This window comes from Cucumis sativus, chromosome 1, assembly GCF_000004075.3.
Source record: "Cucumis sativus cultivar 9930 chromosome 1, Cucumber_9930_V3, whole genome shotgun sequence".
In the NCBI taxonomy this organism is placed as follows: Eukaryota; Viridiplantae; Streptophyta; class Magnoliopsida; order Cucurbitales; family Cucurbitaceae; genus Cucumis; species Cucumis sativus.
Window position 1 is genome coordinate 21978789 of NC_026655.2, and position 25420 is coordinate 22004208.

The 25420-nt window shown below is 36.1% G+C and overlaps 1 protein-coding gene across 2 annotated transcripts; it reads left to right on the plus strand.

Annotated features, from left to right (window-relative positions):
• Window positions 1-107: 107 nt before the first annotated feature.
• On the plus strand, window positions 108-25304 carry LOC101205451 (DExH-box ATP-dependent RNA helicase DExH11). 2 transcript variants are annotated; one of them, XM_011660155.2, is made up of 23 exons: window positions 108-453; window positions 3730-3990; window positions 4064-4324; window positions 4441-4515; window positions 4657-4735; window positions 5417-5592; window positions 5678-5785; window positions 9936-10037; window positions 10237-10437; window positions 10592-10702; window positions 10887-10954; window positions 11323-11713; window positions 11936-12091; window positions 14846-14956; window positions 15430-15483; window positions 15991-16248; window positions 16910-17019; window positions 22314-22467; window positions 22622-23066; window positions 23621-23835; window positions 23955-24193; window positions 24483-24609; window positions 24713-25304. In XM_011660155.2, the coding sequence occupies exons 1-23, from the start codon at window positions 319-321 to the stop codon at window positions 24923-24925; spliced, it is 4050 nt and encodes a 1349-aa protein (XP_011658457.1). In that variant the 5' UTR covers window positions 108-318; the 3' UTR covers window positions 24926-25304. The 2 variants fall into 2 exon arrangements, with proteins under 2 accessions (XP_011658457.1, XP_011658463.1); XM_011660161.2 differs by having other exon boundaries at window positions 4660-4735.
• The last annotated feature ends 116 nt before the right edge of the window (window positions 25305-25420 follow it).

Below are 25420 nucleotides of genomic sequence, written 5' to 3' on the forward strand. Positions count from 1 at the left end.
TGATTTTGGGTCACTTGACATTTTGCCCAAATTTTGGGTCATCCCTGCAAATTTCCAATAGAAAAACATTGTTATTGAAAGGGTTCAGTTAACTTTTACTTTCACAAAAAACTAAGGATACAAAAATACGAGATGATGCCTCTTAGCATTGCTATCTTCGAATACTTAAGTAGCTGCAATCACAGTCGCTCGATTTTCTCTTAACTTTATACTCTAAAACCCGCCAAAACCGGTAGAATCAAATAGAGGCAAGTTTGGGCGGTGAAACTCCGAAGCCAAGAGAGAACGGAAATCCGGTGGCAGAATTCGTGATATGAAATGGACCCAATTGAAGCAACAAAGGAGCTGTCATTTCGTGTCGGTTTTTCCGGTCACAGCGGTCATCTCAGGGTCGAGCCTCTTTCAACTGTCGAGCGCTCCACCCCGATTCGATCACTCCCGGATTTCATACTTGTAAGTTGTGCTTTCTTAACGTATAGCCCTTCTTGAAGCTTACATTTAGTATGTGGGTGCGTGCAATTCTGTTTTGCAGTTGATTCTGCTTTTCATCATACCCGTTTTAAATTGTTTTTAGGGTTTATAAACGTTATACCATTTTTCCTTTTCGAGTATTGGGTGTTCAGAAATTCTGTAATCTCCTGCATATAGTAAGCTCTGTGTTACAATTTCACTATAGCGCGCATTCATGATTAAATTGTGCGGCACTTGCAAGGTTAAGCCGGCAAGGCGCAGGCAATGGTAAAAAGGGCTTTCTTGCAACTTTCGCTCACATTTGTTTGAAAATGATTTACAAAACGTGGTTGGTGAAAGCATTTTAAAAGCATTTAATTGCATTAATAAAACAAACCACGGCCTACAAAGCATAGAAAAGGTCTAAAATCATATTGGTTGGATCTTCCTAGACAGGTTTTTGAAAAAGGAAGAGTTTGCGTATTAGTGGAGGATGTGAATTTGGAGTTGTATGAGGATTTTTGTTTGCTTGTTTGGAACATAAACAAAACTTTTCACGGATAGAAATGAAAAAGAGGCTAATGCTTAAATTACAATGAAATGTAAAAAGCAAAATGAATCATAGGACTAGGGAATCAACATGTGTAGCAGGAAATCTTTACTAGGTTGGCACAACCATATCGTCTACAAGGGGAGTTTCATCAATGAGAAAGAGATACAAGTTGAACTACAAATACAAAACAACAAATATGTCTTAGATGTCAAATATCATAATTATACTGAAAAGATAAAAACATTTTAGTTAAGCAAATATCCTGTACAGAGTATTTTCTGAAGACTTTGGATTGGGAGCACCATGTTGAGCCTAAGAGTTGTGTGAGGAATGTTAGTTATGTCTTTCTTGTTAATGGAGGTTGAAGGGTTTGATCAAGGTCTCCAAATGTTTTACATGTTGTCCCTTTATCCCCTTTTTGTTGTAGATGTCCTCAGTGTAATTGTTGATGAGGGAGTTGGACGAAGAATTGTTATGGATATTTTGCTAGTATGGAATACTATTGATCAAAAAGTTTAATTTACTCTCAAAATTAGTGCTACAATTCCCACTCAAGTGATTTGGAGGAGGAATTTCAATGTCCCAACACTGCTCATGCTCAATTTTATAAAGAATTCGGTGTCATTTTCTTTTGGGTTTTGTCATCATTTAACCAATGGGGAGATGATGGAGGTTGCCTCTCTTCTTTCTTTGCCTAAGGGCTGTTCTTTTAGGGAAGGGACAAGGGATGTTCGTATTTGGAGTCCTAACCCTAGTTAGGGTATCCATGTAAGTTCTTTTTCTCCTTGTTGTTTGATATGTTTCCCTTTAGGGAATCTGTTTTTGATGTGGTTTGGAGGATTAAGGTCCCTAAGAAAGTTAGGTTTTTTGTTTGGCCAGTTTTGCGTGGTTGTGTGAACACTATGGATTGGCTTGTTAGGAGGGGGACTTCGCTTGTCGGTCTTTTTGATGTATTCTTTGTCAGAAGGCAAAGGAAGACCTTGATCATCTCCTTTGGGATTGGTAGTATGTGCGGGCCATGTGGAGCTCTTTTCTGTTGAAGCTTGATATTAGCTTTTTGCTGGTTAGAGGAGTATTTGTGGGACGATCGAGGAGTTCCTCCTCCATCCGCCTTTCAGAGAGAAAGACTGCTTTTTGTGGTTTTCTGGGGTGTTTGTTGCAACTTGGGATATTTGGGGTGAAAAGAATGATAGGGTGTTTAGAGATAGTGAAGGGACCCTTGCGAGGTTTGGTCTTGACTAGATTTCATGTGTCCATGTGGGTTTTGATTATGAAGACCTTTTGTAATTATTTGCTTGGAAACATTTTACTTAGCTGGAACCCCTTCCATTAGTTGGGCTGTTTCGTTTGAGTTTTGTTTTTCTGTATGCTCCTGTATTCTTTTATTTTTTCTCAATGAAAGTTGTTGCTTTATGTAAAAGAAAGTGGTGTCTGGTCCCTTGTTGGATTTCATGTTCCTCTCTGAGTTTTGGTTTTGAAGGTCACTTGCAATTATCCCGATTGCACAGTTGAAATCCATTTCTTCATTGGGGGCAATATAATAGTTGAGGGAAATATGTCCTTCAATTCTTCTTTCATATAAAGATGCCCTATATCTTTGTTTTTCCTCTTCAGCAAGGAGATGTTTCTTATTGATTAAGGCATTGGTAATTTTCCTTATAGATGGAATGGGTGAATCTCTATCCCTATAGTTTTATTTTGAAGAGGAAACAAATTTCTTTATTAATAAAAAGAGGCTACTGCTCAAAGTACATGTGGATTATACAAAGAGCAAAAATGAGAGAACCTAGGGATCAAGAGGCGCACTCGGTCATCTCAACTAGATTGATACCCTTTTAATACCCTCGTCATTTCCAAAATAAACTATCAAAAGTGATAAGAGCATACTGTCTCAAATCCTTGCTGGTCCAAACTTGAAGAAGAAGACTGCTGATTGTTTGTGGGCAAATGCAGTAAAAGCTCTTTTAGCTGAAATCTGGTTTGAAAGAAACCAAAGAGTCTTCCGTGAAAAATCATCGACTTGGATGGAACGCTACGATTCTGCTCGACTAAACGCATCTTCATGGTGCTCATTATCCAAATTTTTTAAGGACTACTCTTCGCAGGAGATTGTTTTAAATTGGCCAGCCTTTATAGCCTCCCCACCTTGAAGCTCTAGTTTTTCTTGCCTCCCAGATCAAGCCTCCTGCTCCAATCAGCTTTTGCTCAATCAAGGATGACTATTATTTTTGCTTTGTTTTCGGCTTGTTGCCTTGCTATATCAGCTTTTTGGCCTTGTATTGTGGCCTTTATTTTGTTGTATTGCTTTTATTTAACCTACTATGTAGGCTTTTATTTTCACTTAATGGATGTGATGAGGGCGCTAAGGGAGTGTCAACCTAGTTGAGATGCCTGGGTGCGCCTACTGATCCTCCCCCTCCCCCTTTGCTCTTTGTATGTCCCTCATGTACTTTGAGCTTTGTCTCTAAAATTTTCATTATTAATAATACTAAGACTCATGTCCTTTTCAAAAAAAAAAAAAAATGATAAGAGCATAATATTTCAGCTATTTTTCAAGAAGGTACACAGCAATATCAAAAATACAATCTATATGAAAATATAAACTGGAAAAAACAGCAACTGTTATTTATAATGTTATTTTCTGAACAAAAGGCATGTTTTTTAATTGCCACCGAGGTGTCAACTTTGCATTGTATTTACTTTTTTAACTTTTGGTTGAAATTCAGCCACCTGCATTTCCTAAGGAAACACCTGAAACGATAAAGAATTACATAGAAGAGACTTATCTCCAACCAAGGTTAGACCCTGATGAATTCTCCCCTGAAAAAGTGGGAAGACAGTGGGATTTTGATTGGTTTGAAATGGCAAAAGTATCCTTGGATCCATCTCCGCCAAGATCTGTTGTGGTTCCTACATGGGTGTTGCCATTTGAACGGCCTAAGAAAGATGGAGCTGCAGGAGGGACATGGGAACCTGATTCTCGGCAGGTACTACCTGATTGTTTAATTGATGTTCTCAGCTATATGTAGACTTTACAACCTGATTCATATCTCTCTTTAGGTGGATGTTTCTGAGTTAAACGTGGAAACTCAAGAATCTGGTTCACAGCCACGAGTGCCAGGACCAGCAAAAGATTTTGTAAGGGGAAGCATAAATAATCGTCCTTTTCGACCTGGGGGTTTGGACGATTCCCAATCTATTGATAGAATTCTTCCTGATGCAGCTTCTAATGGTGAGTGGGTTCATGAAGTTCTTAATGGTGGCCCTGCTCAATTTATTCCACCTATTTTAAAGAAAGGATTGGACCTCGGTGATCTCAAGGTAATTTCTCTTATCATCGAGAAATATCAAACAAAATTCTGTTTGGAGAATCTGTTGACTTCATTTATATTAATGTTTTGCCTTTTTTTTTTTAAATTTTAAATTTGGATCACAAGGAATATCCTAACTCGTGGAATGTTTATGAGAACCAAAGTTCATCTTCATTCAAGACGTCACCAATTGAAAACTTGGTTTGTTCTAATACCTGTGTTTCATTGTAAATTGTTGAAAAGTATTTTTCTTTATGGAGAATATTTATTGACAACCTTCCTTAATATGCATTGGTAATCAAGTTATCCTGTTTCTGACTGAGCTATCTGCCAATATAACAGCAGAGTGAATTGTCTGTACAATTTGATGATTTGTTCAAGAAGGCCTGGGAAGAGGATGCCATAGAATCCGTGGAAGACGGTGTGTATTCTGGTATCTGTAAACTGAAACACCATAAATTTAAATTGACGGTCACATCCACAAGAATATCTTTTTGAGATCTAATGGTGAAACACCGAATTATCCCATATTTGTACGTCATGAGTCATTTAACTAAGCCTGGTTAAACCTTTTTATTTTTTCCTTTGAACTTATTCCAAAAATATTGTTTTTAGAAAAGAATATGAAATGACCTTTCCTTCAGGAAGTAAAAGAAGACTAATAGTCTGAGTTATAATAGGATACAAGGATAAAAACATAACAAAGATTAATAAAAAAGGAGAGAAGAGCACATAATTCTAAAGAAGTAATGAATGCATGCCAATTGCAATAGATATATTGAAATGAAAATCCTTCAAACATTTTGCGTTCGTGCTTTGAAAATTGACCTTCATCTTCTTGGTTGAAAACATGTCGTCTTAGGGAAATATACACTTATAAAGCTTTGAAAACTGGAAACAAGTTGACCATTATTTTTGGTTGTTGATGCTTTGAGAGGTTGGTATGGTTGTATGAGTCGTATGACGTAACTTTCTTCGAATGCACAATAGCTGCGACCATGATACACTGGCATGAAGGAAAACTTTACATAAGTAAAATGTATTCCTTTAATGAAAGTATAGTTCTTGTTGTTTGACTCCCTCTTGCATAATGGTTGCGAAGGTCAATCACCGAAAGCAGAATCTATCAAGTCTGAAGATCGGGTACGTGAGCTTGAAGCCATTAGCATTGCACCTGCACCTGGAATATCTGCCTTGGATGAAATTTTGTCCCTGGAATCTGGAGGATTCTCATTAAGTTCTGATCAAGCTACTGAGGTTGGAGCGCAAAAGAAGGAGGTAAGTAGTTGTTTCAATCAGCTTTATGTGTTAGCATTTCATTCATTTCTCTTTGTCACTGTTGTTTGCTTTGATTGATGAGCAGGCTTGGGTTGTAGTTGGTGGCCGTGAAGACATTTCTTTGCGCTTCCATGACCTTGTACCTGATATGGCCCTTGATTTTCCTTTCGAATTAGACACTTTTCAGAAGGAGGTAGTTATTACTATTACTTTCTCAAGAAGAATCAAGTTTTATTTCTATTTTAAGATTTAAAGATTTAAAGATACAGAATATTAAAGTAGTCATAAAATATTAAATTTACTATAAACCAAAGGCAAGCTTTGGAGTTTAGTGGTAGTTTAACATGGTATCCTAGCAGGAGGTCCTATGTACAAACGCACGTTTGTAAATGGCATTTTCTCTTCCACTAAAATGAACATTTTCTTTATTGGATCTTGTTTTGATTTCAAACTCACAAGTGATAGTGTGCTAGTGTCGAGATTTCCAAACTTGAAACTCAGAAAAATCTCAACAATAGCACAAACAGAGGCAGCACTATGTGGAAATATATTGAAATTCAAAACAATGTTCAACAAGCAACCAATAAGGCAACTATAACAAGAAATAACAGAATACTGTAGTAAAATATCCCAACTCTTTCGAGAACGCTGGAAGCTTCTCCCCAAAAGCTATTCACCAGCTTTTAACCTAATCAATGCCTAAAAACCCATTCCCCAAAACATTCTCTATTTATACTCCCTTCACAGTGGGCCCTCAGGTATTATTCTCTCCTTGGTATGCGGCATTCCCCATTTTATCCCTTCTTTTATATGTGTGTAGAATTGGGGTCTCACAGCTAGATGATATATAACTAAATTAACCTTCACCCACTAGCTTAAACTTTTGGGTCAATTAGTAATTTAAGATGGTAGCTTTTGAATCAATTGGTGATTTAAGATGGTATCATAGCAGTGTGGTATAGGATGTCCCGTGTTCAAGTTCTTGTTATTAATATAATTAGATCATTCTTAGGTGATTAATTCCATAAAAATCAACACTTGTATTGTTGTTTCCTCCTTATTTACTATTAATTTCCACTTGTTGGACCTTTCACATATTTCAAGCTCACAAGTGAGGGAGAGTCTTAGATAATATATTGTTAAATTTACCTTCACCCACTAGCTTAAGCTTTTGGGTCAATTGGTGATTTAAGACAATAAGTGGCAGTATGAAAATTTGTTGATGTATTCAAAGGAATTTCTTTTATTAAGAGAGAACAATGAGCCAAAAACTGAACTCAGCCATATATATAGTGATATAATAAGTAGAATAAGAATAAGATAGTTAAAACAGTTAGCCATTCTACTGTTTTTGTAACAACTTTCTTATAACTACCTTGTAACAAACTCTCAAGATTCGTAATAAATACCCCATCTCTTAGCTTTTGAAGGCAGAGAATTCATTTGAGAAATTAATCCTACTTTGAATTACACCAAAGTGGTATCAGAGCAGCTCCGATCTTTTGGGACAGATGGCTGGCCGGAGAGGAATAAATCCAGCCGCGGGGGACAATCATGTGCAAGAAGAAGCGGAGGAAATCGCCGCCCTCTCTCCAAAGACAATGATGATTCTCTTACTGGCCGTCGAGGAATCCTTGGGAGATCTTCATAGCAAATTTGACAGGTTGATGGAGAATGTTGACGTGTTGAACTGGAGAATGGAGGAACCACCAGCGCCGCTGCAAATTTAAGCAAATGTTTTGAACGGCCACAATTTTGACGATACAAGAGTCTGGCGAGCAAGAGGAAATCACATGAACTTCAATAATCAGCGTGGCATCCGTGGTAATGAATCTTCAAACCATAGGGCTGAATGAAATCATCAAGAAAGAAGATTTGGGCTCAAGAAAGAAGGAGAATAGCCCAAGATTATCAAGAAACTCTCCCAAGAAACCAAGATTACTACCAAGAACTTCAAGATTGGAGTTCTACTGATGATAAATGGCAAGAAAGGACAGTAAATGATCATAATAGAAGGTTATGGCCACATGTTGATGGTAGGAGAAAAAAAACCAGCAGTTGGTATAGACAAGAAAATCAATTGTACTTCCATAAACAATTCTGGAATTCTGATTCAAGTGATTCGGAAGAAGAATTTCAACATTCAAACTTTGGCCATGCTTGATTTTCTCAAAGAACCTATCATCATCCAAATTGGAAAAATGATTCTAGTGACTTCGATGATGTTTCTAAAACAGTTTGGGACAAAATAAGAAGGCGACAATATAAAAAAAATGATCCAACGATCCAACCATTTTCCAAAAGATCAACGTTCATTGGGGAAAATGACTCAACATGTAGATCAACCTTCAATTTATTTGCAAGAGTCCAAGAACAGATTGGTTTCGTATACAGAAGAAAAGACAAAGAAATCACGGTTGGAAAATTTTCAAATAGAAAATCATGAAGATAAAATTGAAGAACAAGAATTTGAAAATGTTGACTTGGAAGTGGTCACAAGTGAAGAAAAATCCAACAAAGAAGATGAAAAAGAAGTATCAAACACCGAGCAAAAGATCAATAACATATTGGTCACGGTGGAAATGAATCTTCAAACCATCGAAGAACTTGAAGCGAATAATAAAGAAAATGTGATTCTAGAAAGATTTTCTTCAAAAGTTAATTCTTTTGAAATTTATACTTTGAAGACGGCTTTAAATGAGATTGAAGGGAACGTCTTTTTTGGGTTTATGGCCGCAGAGAGATTCATCTTTTAGTGGCCATATTTGATTTTTTTTCTCGATTTTATCCCTTCGTTCACAATATTTTTGTCAAAAATGTAGGAGGTTGGTTTGGTCATACTCCATTGCGCTAGATGGATTTCAGCTTTCATGACAAACTCGGGACGAGTTTGATGCTAGGGGGTGGAATGATTTAATAAGTAGAATAAGAATAAGATAGTTAAAACAGTTAACCATTCTAACTATTTTTGTAACAACTTTCCTATAAATACCTTGTAACAAACTCTCAAGATTTTTAATAAATATCGTTTGGGTATGGTGTAACATATTTTCTATGTTCAAAGCAGTTTGGGCCTTTGATGGTTCGTTTAGCGCCAATGTGCTCCAATTATTGAGGGGGCCTTATTTATAAAAAAACCCTTTTCTAATTTGGGTTAATTTGATAAAAGCGCTTCTAGTTGAGATTTGGTTTGGACGTAACCAACGCATCTTCCATGATAAAAAAAGGGATTGAGTTGACATCGTAGAGATTTCTAAAAGAAACACAGCAGCTTGGTGTTCTTCAAATGCAGAATTCAAAGATTACTCCATACAGAACATCTGCCTCAATTGGACCGCCTTCATTTGATGAGATTCAATGTAGTTTCCTCTTATTGCCCGTTTAGAATTAGTGTTTCTGTAGTTTGGATGAGCTTTAATATGTATTTTTACCGTTATGTTTTTACTTTTCAGCCTTGCTTTTCTCTACCGTAGGCAGTTTCTCTCCATTTCTTGGCTTCCCTATTATTCTCCTTGTATAGCTCTCTTGTACTTTGAGTTTATTAATAATAAAGAAGCTTGTCTCCTTTTCAATTTTTTTAAATAAATACCCTATCTCTTAGCCTTTGAAGGCCGAGAATTCATTTGAGAAATTAATCTTACTTTGAATTACATCATATAGGCTTGAGTGAACATCCTAGGGGGAAAACTAATAGCTGTAAAAATTACAAGAAATCAAGAATAAAGGGTATTTCTCAAGATTTGAAGAAATACTCACCTTAAACAGGAAACAACCCGGAGAAACTAAATCCTATGGAGTGTTTTTAGAAGTTTGTTTTATAGTGGTTGATCGGGCCTCTAGATAGCAGTATCGACAGTGAAGAAAAGTTATGCTTTGCTTGGTTGGATGTTTCTATTTTTAAGGATGTAACTAAATCCTATGGAGTATTTTTAGAAGTCTTTAGCTGTACTTATCGGCTTCTATTGTTGTTCTAAGCTATTTTCCCCCTCTTTCATCAAGGCATATTTCCAATATAATTTCTTTGTTTTTGTTCATCCTTTCACTCCTTTTGGAGTTTACCTTTTGAGTACTAGGGAATTTTTTTTTCATTGCATAGTTAAATATATAATGGATACTAACGAGACATCATTTTCCTTCCATTCTGTCTGCCACCCAACATAACTCCATATTTTAAATACCGGATTATCTATCTTTTAGTGGTGTTCTTGATACTTGATATTATTTACTTTATATAGATCTCTTAGTAAGATCAAAAACTTTTATTTGAAAGAAAAAAGGCCAATCAAAAGATTTGTCAGCTGTCGAATGAATAATATTTTGTTATTATCTTGTTGCCATTACAGGCTATATATCATCTTGAAAAGGGAGATTCTGTATTTGTTGCTGCACATACTTCGGCTGGAAAGACTGTTGTTGCGGAGTATGCGTTTGCTCTAGCCACCAAAGTATGAGCCAATACATCCAAATTCACTATCACCTTTATGGACAACATAGCTGAACCTGACAGTTGGCCATGCACCTGAGAGCTTTTTTTTTTAAATATAAATAAATAAGTTTGCTTTTGAGTATTCTTATTCATTGTAAGTGGAACGATTTCATCTTTTTGAATGCTAAGATTTTACTTCTGATTTTAATGTCATACAGCACTGTACTAGGGCCGTATATACAGCTCCCATCAAAACCATCAGTAATCAGAAGTATCGGGATTTTTGTGGGAAATTTGATGTTGGACTTCTGACTGGCGATGTTAGCTTGAGGCCAGAGGCTTCTTGCCTTATAATGACCACCGAAATATTAAGGTCAATGCTTTATCGAGGTGCTGATATTATTCGTGATATTGAATGGGTAAAGGAGCTTATTACGTGCTAAGTTTTTGAACTGTAATTTCCTCCCTCTTTGAGGACCTTTTTCTGTTTTAAATTTTTGCCAGTAAATTTTAGTTTCATAATTATTATATATACTAATAATATTTTTTCTGCTTGCATGTTTATGGAGATAGGTTATATTTGATGAAGTGCACTATGTCAATGATATTGAAAGAGGTGTTGTATGGGAAGAAGTTATCATTATGCTTCCAAGACATATCAATATTGTCCTTCTTTCAGCCACGGTACTGTTCTTCATTTAAGTCTCTACTGATGTGAAGGAAGGCAAAAATCATAGTTTCAGTTTTTTTTAGCCACGGTATTCTACCAATAAGATATCCTAAAGTTTTAGCATTATGGACTGTAGTGCTTGTTAATCTGGTAACATAGATAGAATTTTCACTGAGTACTGTTTATCTCCAATTTTAGGTTCCAAACACAATCGAATTTGCCGATTGGATTGGTCGAACGAAGCAAAAAAGAATTCATGTCACTGGGTAAGAAGCAATTTGAGATTTCTACTCCTAGCAATCGTATTTGGAAGCTTCAGGAGTTCTTTAACAGATGCTAAAAATTTATCACATATTTTTTTGAAGAAAATGTTTTGACCTAGAAATTTGTGTGGCATTGCTACTTCAAAAAATAGTTTTTAGATCCATATTTGGATTAGACACGCAGCTAAAATTTTATGATAGGACTTATTTTTCTTGTCCTTTTCTTTTTCCTACGTGCTTTACTTTGTGGATGCTGTAAGATCATCTTTGTGTGATTTCTAGTTTCTTGTCTTGACATGAAAGAATTTATTTATTATTTTATTTTTAGAATTTTATTTTATTACTATTGTCTCAACGTTTGTCATTATCAGGACTGCAAAAAGACCAGTACCTCTGGAGCACTGCATATTCTATTCTGGTGAATTGTATAAAATATGTGAAAGTGAAATTTTTTTGTCTCATGGACTAAAAGCTGCCAAAGATGCATCCAAGAAAAAAAATTCGAGTGTTGTTGGTGGCGCTGGTGGATCTCATGCTGGGGCTTCGGTTGCAAATGATGGAACAAAGAATCGAAAAGTTGAAAGTTTTAACAGAAGTAAACAGAATAAGCATTCGGGTTCCCAGAATTTAGGGAACTTTTCAGGAACAAGTTGGGGTAATCAAAAGAATGGAGATGGCCATAACAATTGGGGATCAAGGAGATCGGATGCTTCTTTGTGGTTGTTACTTATTAATAGGCTCTCAAAGAAATCTCTATTACCCGTATGCATTCTAAACCCTTTTAACACATACTTGTCACTTGTGAGTGCTTATGTGTTTGTGTATATGTACAATATGTAGATGATTCATTTGGGCATGTAATGTCCTAAGTTAACTCAATCTTGAAGTAGCTAATCATGTTAAAGGCTTCTGTTCACGACTTTTTTTTTTTATAAATAATTCTTTACTAACACATTTTTTTACTGTTATTCATGCACTGTACAGGTGGTTATATTTTGCTTCTCAAAAAATCGTTGTGATAAATCAGCTGACAATATCTACAGTATTGACCTCACTAGTAGTTCTGAGAAAAGTGAAATTCGCGTCTTCTGTGACAAAGCATTTTCTCGTTTAAAAGGATCTGACAGAAGCTTACCTCAGGTTTGTACATTGATGCCTGACTAATTAATTGAGGTTAAATTATAAAAGGTACTCTTGAACATGGAATTTGTTTTAAATTTACCCCCAAGCTTTTTGAAATTTTATTTTACCCTTTGAAGTTTAAAGTTTGTTTCATAATAATCCTATCAAATGTTGTTGTAAAATTCGTAGACAAAATCTTTTATCTGCTTATACATTGCTAAATCTAAACACATACATACAAATAATGGAGATCCAAGACTCATCTGTGAAACCATGTCTGGTGTTATCTTCCTCCTTTCAGCCTCACACCTCCAATTTTCTGTTATTTCGATTATGTTTGTTTATTAATTTTATTTTTTGAGCTCCTAACCCTCAAAATTACTTCCCATATGTGTTTAGATTTGTGCACTAAAGCAACACCTTAGTGAACAATTTTTTTTATCCATAATAAGATGGTAATTTATTGTATTTCAAGAGAAGTTACAATATATCATTAGTCTTTAGAGAGGCTCCCCCAACGCCAAGTCCTGCAATAGGAACTGATCCACCCTTTCTAAGGTCCATAACTCCCTTTATTTATAATTATGGCCAAGATACCACTAGTTAATTACTCATAATATCCCCTACAAATATTATATTAATATTATTTATCTCTGACTCTAACCAGCACGCATACTAAAAAAAAAACTAGTACTCTCACACTACTTGACCCTTGAAAACACACATTGTCTTCAAGGTGTGGATTGTATTACCGTTAAAATTACTAATAAAATATCCAAACCTCAAAAGAAAAAAAAAGAGCAATTGTTTTTGCTGCCGCTATGATGACCATGTCTGACGGTGGTCATGAGTGGTGGTGGTTTGAGTAGGGGATGACAAGGTGCAGTGGTGGGCGATGGTTGGCTAAGAATAGCAGCAGCGACAGTGGATGGCAGAGGAGGTGGGTAGCCGGTGTTGATCTTTTTCTCTCCACATTGGCCAATTGGTGTCATATTGGGTCATCTATTTGAATGCAACTAGAGGGAACAACCTAACCCTAAACTTAAAGAAGTATTTTGGCCGAAGATTACAAATTACTTGAAGTGGGTCTCTTAGCCAATAATTCAGGCAACCCATTCCATGTAAGCTTAACTAACGTCTAATTTTAGCCCATTCCGAAGAAATTTGTTAAGCCTAATGCCCACAGTAACCAACTTCCTTCCAAACTTTTCTTCTCTCCTACAATGCACATGACCGATAGATTTTACCTGTAACTTCCTCCTTTGGACTGCACCTCTGTTTGCACTTTTGCTTCTCGCTCGTGCTAACCTCCGTCTTCTTTTATTTTCTTTTTCTTCATGTTCGTGGACCTTTGTTTCCTCTAATAGCTCTCTACATCTCTATTCGGTGCCTTTACCGAAGCTGCTTCTCTAGCTACACTTGCCGACATTGCTGACAATGGACTCCTGCCTTTTCTCTTTTTTTTTTTCTGGACCTTGTGGCTACTAAATCTATGTTTCCTCCACAATGGCTGACAGCCCTCCTTCAGAAAGCCAACCTTTGACATGCCAGATGCAATCTTATCCCTTTTGCATGCTGTTGTCAAACTTCAATAGCTCACATATTTGCCTTCCCAATCATTCTTCCAGTTCCAGCCACAACTCTTTTTGATCCCTTCTACATCTCCTTTGTGCTTTCTTGTTTGCTTCCTTACGATGAACACTCTGATTCACAATTTTTTTCAATGACTTATCATTCTCTTTGTTTCTTATCATGTTCTCTCCATCTTTGTTCCTCTCTCTTTTGCTTCTTCGACTTTGACTTCGTTGACCCTTTCCTTCTTTTCCCGTCGCCGTGTCGATTGATTTTCCTTCACGTTTTTGGGTCTTCTCAGTTAAGATCGATGCCCTCCAGCCACTCTTTGAACTTGACCGGGTAGTTTTTTTTAACATGGTTTTCTTTCTTTGCCTGGATTGTTTCTGGTCATTTCTCTTCTCTTTCTCTGTCTATGCAACATTAATTGAAATTCTTCAACTCTTTTTGCATTGATTCTAGGTTTTTCCATTCCTCAAATTGTTATTTTATATATTGTATTGAATAATTAGAACAATCAACATGTTTTTACAAAGATGAACAAATAGACACCAAAAAACCAAATTGTCCGAAATGCATTTTTTGCTTGCAAGCTTCTTGAAGATTTTTACCCTCTTAAGGATCGACCTCATGTGTGTCCCTACTATTGGTAATAGGCTTGCTCTGTAAAACACTTTTGGATTCAAATTCAGAGCAAAAGTGGATGCTCCCCAGAACAAACATGAACAAACATGCTTTGATTACAAGGAAAGTCACCAAAGCAGAAGGAACAAAAAGATAGCAATATATTGCAATATCAGGAGAATTTACAATATACTGGTAGCTTTTTGAGAGGGCTATCTCTTTCCCAATGTCCGAAAAACGAAACTCTAACTGAAATGATTCACCACACTAAGGTCCACAGCTCCCCTTATGTATAGCTAAGGCACCCCTAGTTAATTACCAGTAATACCTCCGACTAATATCATACTAATTGTACCCATATATACTCTCACGAAATTTACTAACAAAAGCCTTCAAGCGTTTTAAAAGGAAAAAAGAAACTCAAACTTCAATATTAAAATAAAACTTTTGAAAGTTCAAGTGTATAATTGAAACAAACCCATAGTTTAGCTGTATGTTTTATTATTTAACCATTAATGAATTATTCAATGAAGTTTATGCGATATGTTTTAAAAAGATACCATATACATCATACAGATTGTTCGAGTTCAAGGACTTCTTCGTAGAGGGATTGGAGTGCATCATGCAGGTCTCCTTCCAATTGTTAAAGAAGTTGTTGAAATGCTATTTTGTCGTGGTGTGATAAAGGTAAATTTGTCTTCTAACAATGCCTCAATTGCCATGTTTTTTATTAATGAAAAATATACACTTTTGGTCCATGAAATTTGAGTTTGGTAGCATTTTAGTCCTGGTTTCAAATTCAACATTTTATCCATGAAATTTATGTTTGGTAGAATTTTGGTCTATGATGTTAGTTTTCCATTAATAAGCTTTCTGGTCACTTGTTACTAGAAAATTTGATAGCAGTGACCAAAATGGTACCAAACCCAAACCTTAGAGGTTAACATGTTGAATTTGAAACTTCAGGATCAAAATGCTGCCAAATTCAAATTCCATGGACCAAAAGTGAAACTCTTTTAATTTATTATCTTTCTTGTACGTTGATTTGAGAGTTTACATAGGCTCTGCCGCTCTTGTACTAACTAAATTCATTATATACGTTGGAGTTTAAGTGATAAACTGATAAGAGTAGGTCTGTGCCTATCTATATTTCATTGCAGGTCTTGTTTTCAACAGAGACGTTTGCAATGGGAGTTAATGCGCCAGCAAGAACGGTGGGTGTCATTGATCACCATGGATTATAATTTGTATTGAAAAACATTATTATGTATAGTAGGTTTCTCATGGACATATTACATATAGATATATATCTTCAGATTCAAGTTGTTTCATTTATTGGCTTGATTATCTTTGTCTTGTGGATGACTTGGCGCCTTAAACTTAGCTCTTGAAGTGGGTTGTCTTTGTATACCATCAGCATAACTAGCACGAAATTGAGTGTAATATTGAGACGAAGTGTTTCTTTCACTTGTTGCACAATCTCGTTCTTTATTTTCGGGTGGTTGTATGGCCAATTTTCATATTCCGATTTAAAAATGTGTAAACATGGTCAAGAATCAATATAGGAAAGTTGGTTGCTTTTCTAATGTCCACCCCTTTTTTATTAGCCATGACATTTATTGACAGTATGCCCTGCTTAGTTAATTTGACAACTGATATTTTTTTGCTGTATATAACTTTTATCTTATATCTTATATCTGATCTCTAGTGGTTACTTACAGGTTGTTTTTGACACCTTAAGGAAGTTTGACGGGAAGGAGTTCAGGCAATTATTACCAGGGGAATATACCCAAATGGCGGGTCGTGCTGGTAGAAGGGGACTGGATAAAATTGGTACTGTCATTGTAATGTGTCGTGAGGAGATTCCAGAAGAGAAGGATTTGAAGCGTGTGATAGTTGGAACTGCTACCAAGCTTGAATCTCAATTCCGTTTAACCTATATTATGATCCTACATCTTCTTCGGGTGGAAGAGCTAAAGGTATGCTAGTGTGCTTGGGAGAAAGTTTCTCATAGATTAGGATAAGCCGAAGGAATGAATCTGTTAGGAAGAAAGGTGACACACGTAAGGTGTGTGTGCGCGTGTGTATATATATAGACACGTGCACTATAGTTTACATATAGTATTTTCTTTACTATGCATTTCACACACACACAAAAAAACTCCTCATTTATTTGTTCACTGCACTTAAACCTCAAAGCACTGATGTCTTTTAGTGTGCTTTGCCCTTAAAACAACACTTTTTTTAAAAAAATGAGATACGAATATCACTAAACGAAATAAGACACAAATCTAGTAGAGCACCATTGGGATGATTTGAAATTAGCAATGTTGTAGCATTCAACACATGTTCTTTTAGTTAATATAAAAAATTACATTGATTTCACACTACTTGACGCGTTAATGATAACTGTTACTCTTCGCACTCCAAAATCTAGAATGTTTATTAAGATATTTTCTTATCAACAATGAGAAATTTTAATCGCATAGTTGAACATTTTGGCTGTGAGCGGTAATTCATTTTTCGAATATTGTAAAATTTGTCTTCCTTTTTCATGTTAATACTTTAGTATGCCAGTGCAGTGCTCAAGTTTTCTATTAACACAGTTAATTTAACATGTCCTAGTAATCATTCCTACAGGTGGAAGACATGCTGAAAAGAAGTTTTGCAGAATTCCACGCACAGAAGAAACTCCCTGAAAAGCAGCAACTTTTAATGCGAAAGCTAGCTCAACCTACAAGAACAATAGAGTATGTTTACTATAATATGAGTGTTTATTGTAGTGATATCTATTTATCGAAAAATAGAGACGAAGAAATAACACAAGGTCTCCGTGGAAACCCTAGTAAAGAGAGAAAAACCACGATATAGATGTTTCTTATTATTTTATGATGATAACAAAGGTACAAAGGGGAAATATTTATAGGCAACATGAGCAGCCTAATTAAAAAGAAAAAATTAGGGCAAAGTAAATCTTAATTACCCTTGGGCTTTAAGCATGACCCAAGCCTACTATTTCTAAGACGGGTATGGTCATCAATAAAAGTCACAAACCACTGTTTCCAGAGGAGGTATTGACCTTGGATGGTCTCCAAACATCACTATGAACAAGAGTGAAAGGTTGGGTTGGCTTGTATGGTTGTGAGGGAAAGGAGACTCGATGTTGTTTAGCCTCAATGCACACGTTACAAGCTAAAGACGAAACATCAACTTTAGAAAAAAAGATGAGGAAATAAGTGCTTCATACACTGAAAGTTGGGGTGGCCTACACGAAAATGCCACAATTTACAATTTCTTTCAGAAATAGTAAAGTATGAAGATAAAAGACTAGTTCTAGGAAGGCTAGTAGAGGAGGCATCATCATCAAGCAGTTAGAGTTCCCTATTGTGCTGTACAGTGCCAAACATCCTCCTTGAGCTAAAAAAGAAACAAAATCAAGTAAGAATGTTGCTTTGTAGTTCAATCCACTAGTAATCTTGCTTATAGACAACATATTATAGAAAATTTGGGGCACATGCAACACATTATATAAGGTTAATTCTTAAAAAAGAGAAATTTGCCCCTTCCCGACAATGGGAGCTAAGGAGCCATCTGCAATTCTTATTTTCTCATTCCCAACACATAGACTGTGGGACATAAAATGCTAAGAAATATCTGTCAAATGGTTTGTGGCGCTAGAGTCTAGGATCCAGGATCCAGGGGTTCTTCCCATCAACACGAATAAGACTGAAGGTGATGTAATCTAAGTAACCTCAAGGAGAAATACTCCAAGAACCAAGATTGAGGATTCTTTTATTAGAATGAATAATATGTCTCATACAAGAGGAGAGGACTCCTATTTATAGAGTTCTATTACAATTGGGGGTAAAAAGGGAATTAACCTAGAATATTACATAAATACCCAATTAACCCTTAGTCTTTTTACATCAGCAGGACTGAGGTATACCTGTCTGGGCAATAGCTCCTAGTGTAGTTAGGTTGGGATCCCCAAGTGGTTGAGAAGGATTGGTAGACTCACTCGCATAAGCCCGTCATGGGTTCTGTTTGTCGTTGGAAGAGCGTCTCTTACCTCCAGGGACGACCATGTAACTTCCAACATTCCTCCTTATTATGCCACTGGTTTTTGCAATGCTCACAGATAGGGATTGGTTTTCCATTGTGCCTCTCATTGTCATGACTAGGGGATCTCGCACTGAAGGCAGCGGAATCAATGGTGGGGTTGTCAGACTACTCATAGCACTAGTATGATCCTCCTCAAGGCGAACCTCAGAACAAACACTCAATAGGGAGGCTATAGGTCTCTAGCCCAGTATCCGTCTGCGGATAATATCGAACTTTAAGTTGAGACTAGCAAGAAAGACATAAATCCTGTTAACCTCCTCGATCCTGTAGTACTCTATGCCATTTCTGGGACAATTCCAAGCAATTTCTCTGCATAGGTCCATTTTCTTGCCAGATAAGGGAGAATCTGTTAAAAAAAATGTCATATCCATTGCCCCTCTGTTTGCATTCGTGAACATGTTTTTGCATAGTGTATAAACGAGAGGCATTTTGACGCTTGAAGTACAATTTCTGATCCGTGTCCCAGCAGTTGCAGCATATAGAAAGGGCTTGTTGATCTGTGGTTTTGTACTGTTAACCAATGAGGATCGAATAAGAGAATCCTCCCCTTTCCAGTACTGTTCCTGAGAGTCTCTCCACCGAGAGGAGGCATCTCACTTGTCAAAAAGCCAAATTTGTGGCACCTTGGCGCCTTTCAAGAATCATTTTGATAGATTAGGATCATGAAAAATAGTTTTGGCCATTCAAATTTTCCTCTGAAAGATATCTTGTTGACATATAAGAAGAGGATGAAGAGGGGAACATTCTCAGAATTCATTGGTGGGACTGTATGAAGTCCAGGACTAGGGTTTGTAGAAGTGGCTCCTAATGTCGCTTCAATCGCCGCAATTTGTTGTTGAAGCACGTTCAATTGTTGTTGGGCTATTCTCAGAGAGGAAGCTTGTACATGAGGATTTGTTTGTGCCAAAAACTCACCACCTCCAAAAGTTGAATGGATGTGAGTAGCGGAAACAGTGGGTGGTAGCTAGACATTGGTCTGCGGCTGGAGGTGACTCAGCAGTGGCATGTGTAGAAGTAGCAGTGGCGCATGCAAGAGACCCAATATCTAATTGTGATTGGGTTGTTGTTGGGTGGTGTTGTGGCATGCGTGCATCTCGTGCGACTGAGGAGGGAGGCTGGCCGAAAAGCTGCAGCTGAAGGGTGGTGGTGGCCTAACCTCTTGCAGCGGGAGGAGGAAGTTCGTTGGAGTGCTGCAGCGAAATAGATCCTCCATGGTGGTGTTGATCCCAGTGGTTGTCTCCCTTGTTTGAGTTCCATCAAGTGTCAAATCGTCTAGGGTTTCATCGATAACTCACTTTGATGATAATAAGGGTACAAAGGAAAAATATTTATAGGCAACACGAGCTTAAAGAAAAGTAAAAAATTAGGGTAAGGTAAATCTCAACTATCCTTGGACCTTTAATATGATCCAAGCCTACTATTTCTAATACTATTTGCTTAGAAAGTCATTCCAGTTCCCTTAATTACATTTTGGGGATTAAATGAAAAACTGAAGGAGGTTAGAATCTAAAATTAAACAATCATATCTAGTTCATAATGTTTCCTCCCAATTTTTTATTTTGTTTCATTTCGAAAGGAATGCCTTTAATCATCTACCCTATGATATAGGCTTTTCTTCCCCTGAGGATGTACTATGAGGTTAATTTTTTTTTTTTTTGGTAGATGTGTGAAAGTTCATTGTAGGTTGATACTTGCTTGCATGAAGTTTCGACATTTTCAGGATCATGGGCCATTTATTATCTTATTATGTATCACACATTAGGAGATGCAAAATCTTGGCTTTTGTTCACGATATTCAATTTTTATTGGGCTGTTTCAAATGACTCGAGAAGCAATCCCCTCCATCTCCTCCTTGGGCCCTTTTTGTTCCAGAATCATATTTGTTAGGGTTGAATGTAACCAAGGCTTCTATTCAAAGATTTGGTTGCTGCTTAATCAAAAAGTTTTTTAAAACAAGGAGAAATGGGACAGTGGTACTCTACAAAGCTTTTATGAAAGGACAGAAATTCCAGCACATTTAAAGTCGATAGTAGAAAGATGCAAATTAGTTTTTGTTTGAGATCTGATTTCAGTCACCTTTAGGTCCAAAAATTGGATACTTTGTAAGATTTGAAGGTTGCAGATAAAGTGATTGGGATTCAAGTTTCTTTCACACTTAATTCAGAACTCAGTTCTCATATTCAAGAAAGAGCAAAATTTTCTGATTGATGCTGTTAGCTTAAAAGTTTAGCTTTTTGGATGTCTTGTCTTCGTCATCATGATTTCCAGTGGAGGGCAAAGATCTCTCGGAAAAAATTATTTGGGTTGGATAGTTTTGAAGCAGCTGATTGCCTCTTCTTGGTTTTCCCTTCTCCTTTTAAATTGAAGCATGTGGAATTTAGAATGTCAGTCTGAAGTGGGCACTTTTCATCAAAGTGTTTATATTTTCTTTGTATTAAGCTCTTTACTAACGTCTCAACTTTCTGTTGTTTTGGTTCTTTCGTTGTTTCTTCTTTGGGATCGTTTGTTAGTCATTTTCCTTTTGTATTGCTGATCTTTGTTTAGTTTGTTTGGATGATTTTTTCTCTCTTATTTTGCTTTTAGTATAATACCCTTGTACTTTGAGCATTAGTCTCATTTATTATTAATAAAGGGACTTGCCTCCATTTTAAAAAAAAAAATAGGAATGGACTTTCCTCCACTCCCTTATGGGGGTGGGAATAGGCTGTAGTTTGGGAAATGAATTATAAAAATTATTTTATGTGTAATTGATGATGTACCCAACATTGTTTACCACGAAAGAGAAGAGAACTCAAATAATGTTTAGTTTTGCTACAAGGGAAAAGTTTCTTGTAATCGATGGCATATGATTGAGAGAATCCTTTTGCAAACTGTTCTACTTTAAGCCTATCTATTTCTCCACTGACTTTGTTTTTTATGAAGATCTATTTGCATCATATTATTTTCTTTTGTGGGAGTAGGTTTGTTATTTACCACGTATTGTTCTTTTTCCAAGCATTTATTTCTTCCGGTTGGTGATATATATTTAAATTTGCTTTCAACCACCAGCTTAAGCTTTTGGGTGAATTGGCAGTTTAATATGGTATCAGAGTAGGTGGTCCAGGGAGGTCATGTGTTCATGTGTTCATGTGTTCAAGCCTCTGCACTGTCGTTTCCTCCCAATTAAAATTGTTCACTTGTTGTGCCTTTCAATTATTTCAAGCCCACAAATGAGGGGGAGTGTTGGTGATGTATATTACATTTGCCTTCAACCACCAACTTAAGCTTTTGGGTGAATTGGCGGTTTAATACTTCCAAAACAACTTTCATCCAATTAGTGTCCTCAAGGGCACCATCAACATTATTAGGGAGTTGTATGCTGGATAGGTTAGAGATAAACATGTGCTTAGGGAACTATTAAATTTTCACATTGACGGAGCCTAACTCCCTGAGGGATTGAAGGATAACTTTCTAAGAATTATATCATGGTCTTTATTATCAATTAAAAATTTTCCATACAAGAAGAAAATTTCTCTATTTATAGAGAATTAGAAAGCAAAATAGTCATAATTTTAATTAATTCAAGAAACTAATCTTAATCCCATTCCTAATAAACCAAGGAAACTAATCCTCATCCATATCAATTAAGGATTTGATGAAGGTAGCCCAATTCACCCTAATCCCATTACATCACCCTAGAATTATCATAGTGGCAGATTACTGAGTGTTGAGGATGGCCCTTGTTTCTTACATATGCTACCTCTCACTTCTATTGATGCATCCTGTTTCACGTTAGTAGTATACCATTCTAATATGTTTAGTGTTTTGGTTTTTTGTATATTGTTTTTGGATGTCAAAGTCATTGGTCACAAATAAATCATTGATGGTTTTGATCCTAATGAAAGCATAATAAATGGCTCATAATTTCTTTTTCTGGCTGTAGATGTATTAAAGGTGAGGCAACCATTGAAGAATACTACGACCTATATGCTGAAGCTGAGAAGCCTAGCAACCAGCTCTCAGAAGCAGTCATGCAATCCTCTGCAATTCAACAATTTCTTGTTCCTGGAAGAGTGGTCATTGTAAAATCACAGTCGGTGAGTTCTTATGATGATATTCAAATAAATGTACCAATTGATATGATGTCAACTTCCATTTATATTACATTTTCACCTATTTATTTATATTTAAATGTTATTATGGCTAATCAGTACATTACATGGGTACTAAACTAAATTTTACTATTACCAGGCCAAAGATCACTTACTTGGAGTAATCGTCAAAGCCAATATGAACAGGCAATATATTGTTCTGGTGCTGATGCCTGATTCACTACCTACCCAAAGTTCCTCAAGTAGTGATTTAGAAAAGAAAAAACAGGATTTGACCCAAGGTTACTTTATGGTACCAAAATCAAAACGTGGTCTTGAAAATGATTATTATTCTCCATCAACACGTAAAGGATCTGGTCTTGTCAACATAAGATTACCACATGCTGGTGCAGCAGTGGGCATAAGTTATGAGGTTAGAGGAGTTGATGCCAAAGATTTTTTGTGTGTTTGCACTAAAAAGATTAAATTAGACTCAGGCAGGCTTCTTGAAGAAGTAAGCAATGTTGCTTACTCCCAGACAGTTCAACAGCTTTTGGATATAAAATCTGATGGGAAGTACCCTCCGGCCTTAGATCCATTAAAAGGTAGCACCCTCATTACCTTTACATGACAAACAATGTTATGCATTGGTAAGTCACTTGCATAGTGTGCATCCATTCTTATTCAACAGAATGTAACTTTTTGGATGCACGCTTTTGTTTATGAACTATTTCTGTGTCCTGTTTTTATTTATTTATTTTTAATACTAGACACGTGTGAAATTTTTTAAAGAGAAAATGGTTCAATCTTTTGTGTTGGACCCAAATTTACAGCCCGAAACAGTTATAACTTATATGTTAAACTAAGATTAAAAAGAAAAAAACAAACAAAAGGAAAACCCATTTTTAAAATCAAAGAGTACCTTATTGATCCAACCTGTAGTGTGCGTGGAAGATGTGCATATTCTTCCTGTACATTTTGAGATTTTTGTATGAACTGTAAAGTTTTCGAGTTATCAATCCATTTATGCATACTTGAAGATTACCACAAGCCAATTGGTTATACATTTTGTAGCTGTTATCATATTTAAGAAAGTTGTCGTATGCATCAGTCTTAAGTATTCATCTACTTGAGCTTACTTTAAAATGTTCCTTTCTAGACTTGAAGTTAAAAGATGTGAATCTTGTGGAGGCGTACAAGAATTTGACTGACATATCGCTAAAGATGATAGCTAACAAGTGCCATGGGTGTATAAAATTGGGGGAGCACCTGAAATTAGCAGCAGAGATAAAGAAACACAAAGAGGAAGTCAATAACCTAAAGTTTCAAATGTCAGACGAAGCACTTCAACAAATGCCAGATTTTCAGGGCCGGGTACTCATGCTTCTTTCCTGGATATATAGTTTTTTTAAGTCAACTTATTACTATTATTATTATAACATTTTTATTTAGATATCTGTGCAGCAGCATTCTAAATTTTGGGTTGATGACAGATTGACGTTTTAAAGGAAATTGGGTGTATAAACTCTGACCTGGTTGTTCAAATGAAAGGTCGGGTTGCCTGTGAGATGAACTCTGGGGAGGAGTTGATCTGTACAGAGTGTTTATTTGAGAATCAATTGGACAACCTTGAACCCGAAGAAGCAGTGGCATTAATGTCTGCTTTTGTGTTTCAGCAAAAAAATACTTCTGAACCTTCCCTTACCCCAAAGCTGTCTATGGCTAAAAAAAGGTACATGTTTCATCAAAATAAACTCATAGACTCATAGACTCAAGCTGAAAAACAAATTTCATCAAAATAACGAGCGATTGACACAAATTAGCACTTTTTAAATAAGTTCAAAATACCATTTAAAAATCCTTTAAGCGTGTTTTGCCAACATTTGTTTTTATACATATTTCGTCAGTATTCTTGCAATATATAAAGTTCATACATGATTTCATGATGAGCAGCTCCAAATTTTGCATATGTTATGCTTCATAAATGATTTATTTGATAAAATGTATTATTTATTTATCAGATTGTACGAGACAGCAATAAGACTCGGCCAGCTTCAAGCACAGTTCAGACTTCAAATCGACCCTGAGGAATATGCTCGAGACAATCTTAAGTTTGGACTTGTCGAAGTAGTCTATGAATGGGCAAAAGTAACCATTCCTTTTCTTTTCAAAATGTTAAATAAATCTTTTTATTTATTTCGTGCTTTTGTTTGTCTGGCCCTCTCAATTTGACATGCTTTGAAAATTGTAGGGAACTCCATTTGCAGATATTTGTGAGCTTACAGATGTTCCTGAAGGTATGATAGTGAGAACTATAGTTAGATTAGATGAAACGTGTCGAGAATTCAAAAACGCAGCAGCTATCATGGGTAATTCTGCACTCCATAAGAAGATGGAAACTGCATCAAATGCTATAAAGCGGGATATCGTCTTTGCTGCTAGTTTGTACATTACTGGACTCTAAATAGACAACTTTTAAGGTACGTCGCCTCTTCCATTCTTGAAATTTTATGAAACCAATTTAGAATAGAATAGGGAAAACTCAAGTAGGCATAGAATTTGTAAATTATGGGTTACTCTTTTTGTTTGTTAGTAAAGTATTGAGAGAAGACAGGTTGATTAGTTCAATCATAGAAGGTTGTAAGTTTCATTAACTTTATAATTAGTTCATTATCATCTCTTGCAATTGCGAGAGAATGTAATGTTTGATTAAGCTTGAAGCTTATGCATGAAGCTTGGAAAAGTAATAACCTTATTTTTGTTTCTTGTGATATTTTTCAAATCACATCATGTAATCAATATATTAAATAGAAATCAAATAGCAATTTCAATGTTGACTGGGAGATGTGTTTGAAGCATTTAACAATGTTGTGGCGGAGTTGAACCAAGGAAGGCTTTATCTGTTAGTGGGGCCTTAAAATTTTGCAAGTGCACGACTAAGTGAATTTTAGAGATGAAA

Excerpts from the sequence above, each read along its gene's own strand:
- LOC101205451 (XM_011660155.2), top strand. The coding sequence starts at position 319 with ATGGACCCAATTGAAGCAACAAAGGAGCTGTCATTTCGTGTCGGTTTT. Across the intron at positions 5,786-9,935 it reads TAGACACTTTTCAGAAGGAG|GCTATATATCATCTTGAAAA; the intron begins GTAGTTATTACT and ends TTGCCATTACAG. Across the intron at positions 12,092-14,845 it reads CTGACAGAAGCTTACCTCAG|ATTGTTCGAGTTCAAGGACT; the intron begins GTTTGTACATTG and ends TACATCATACAG.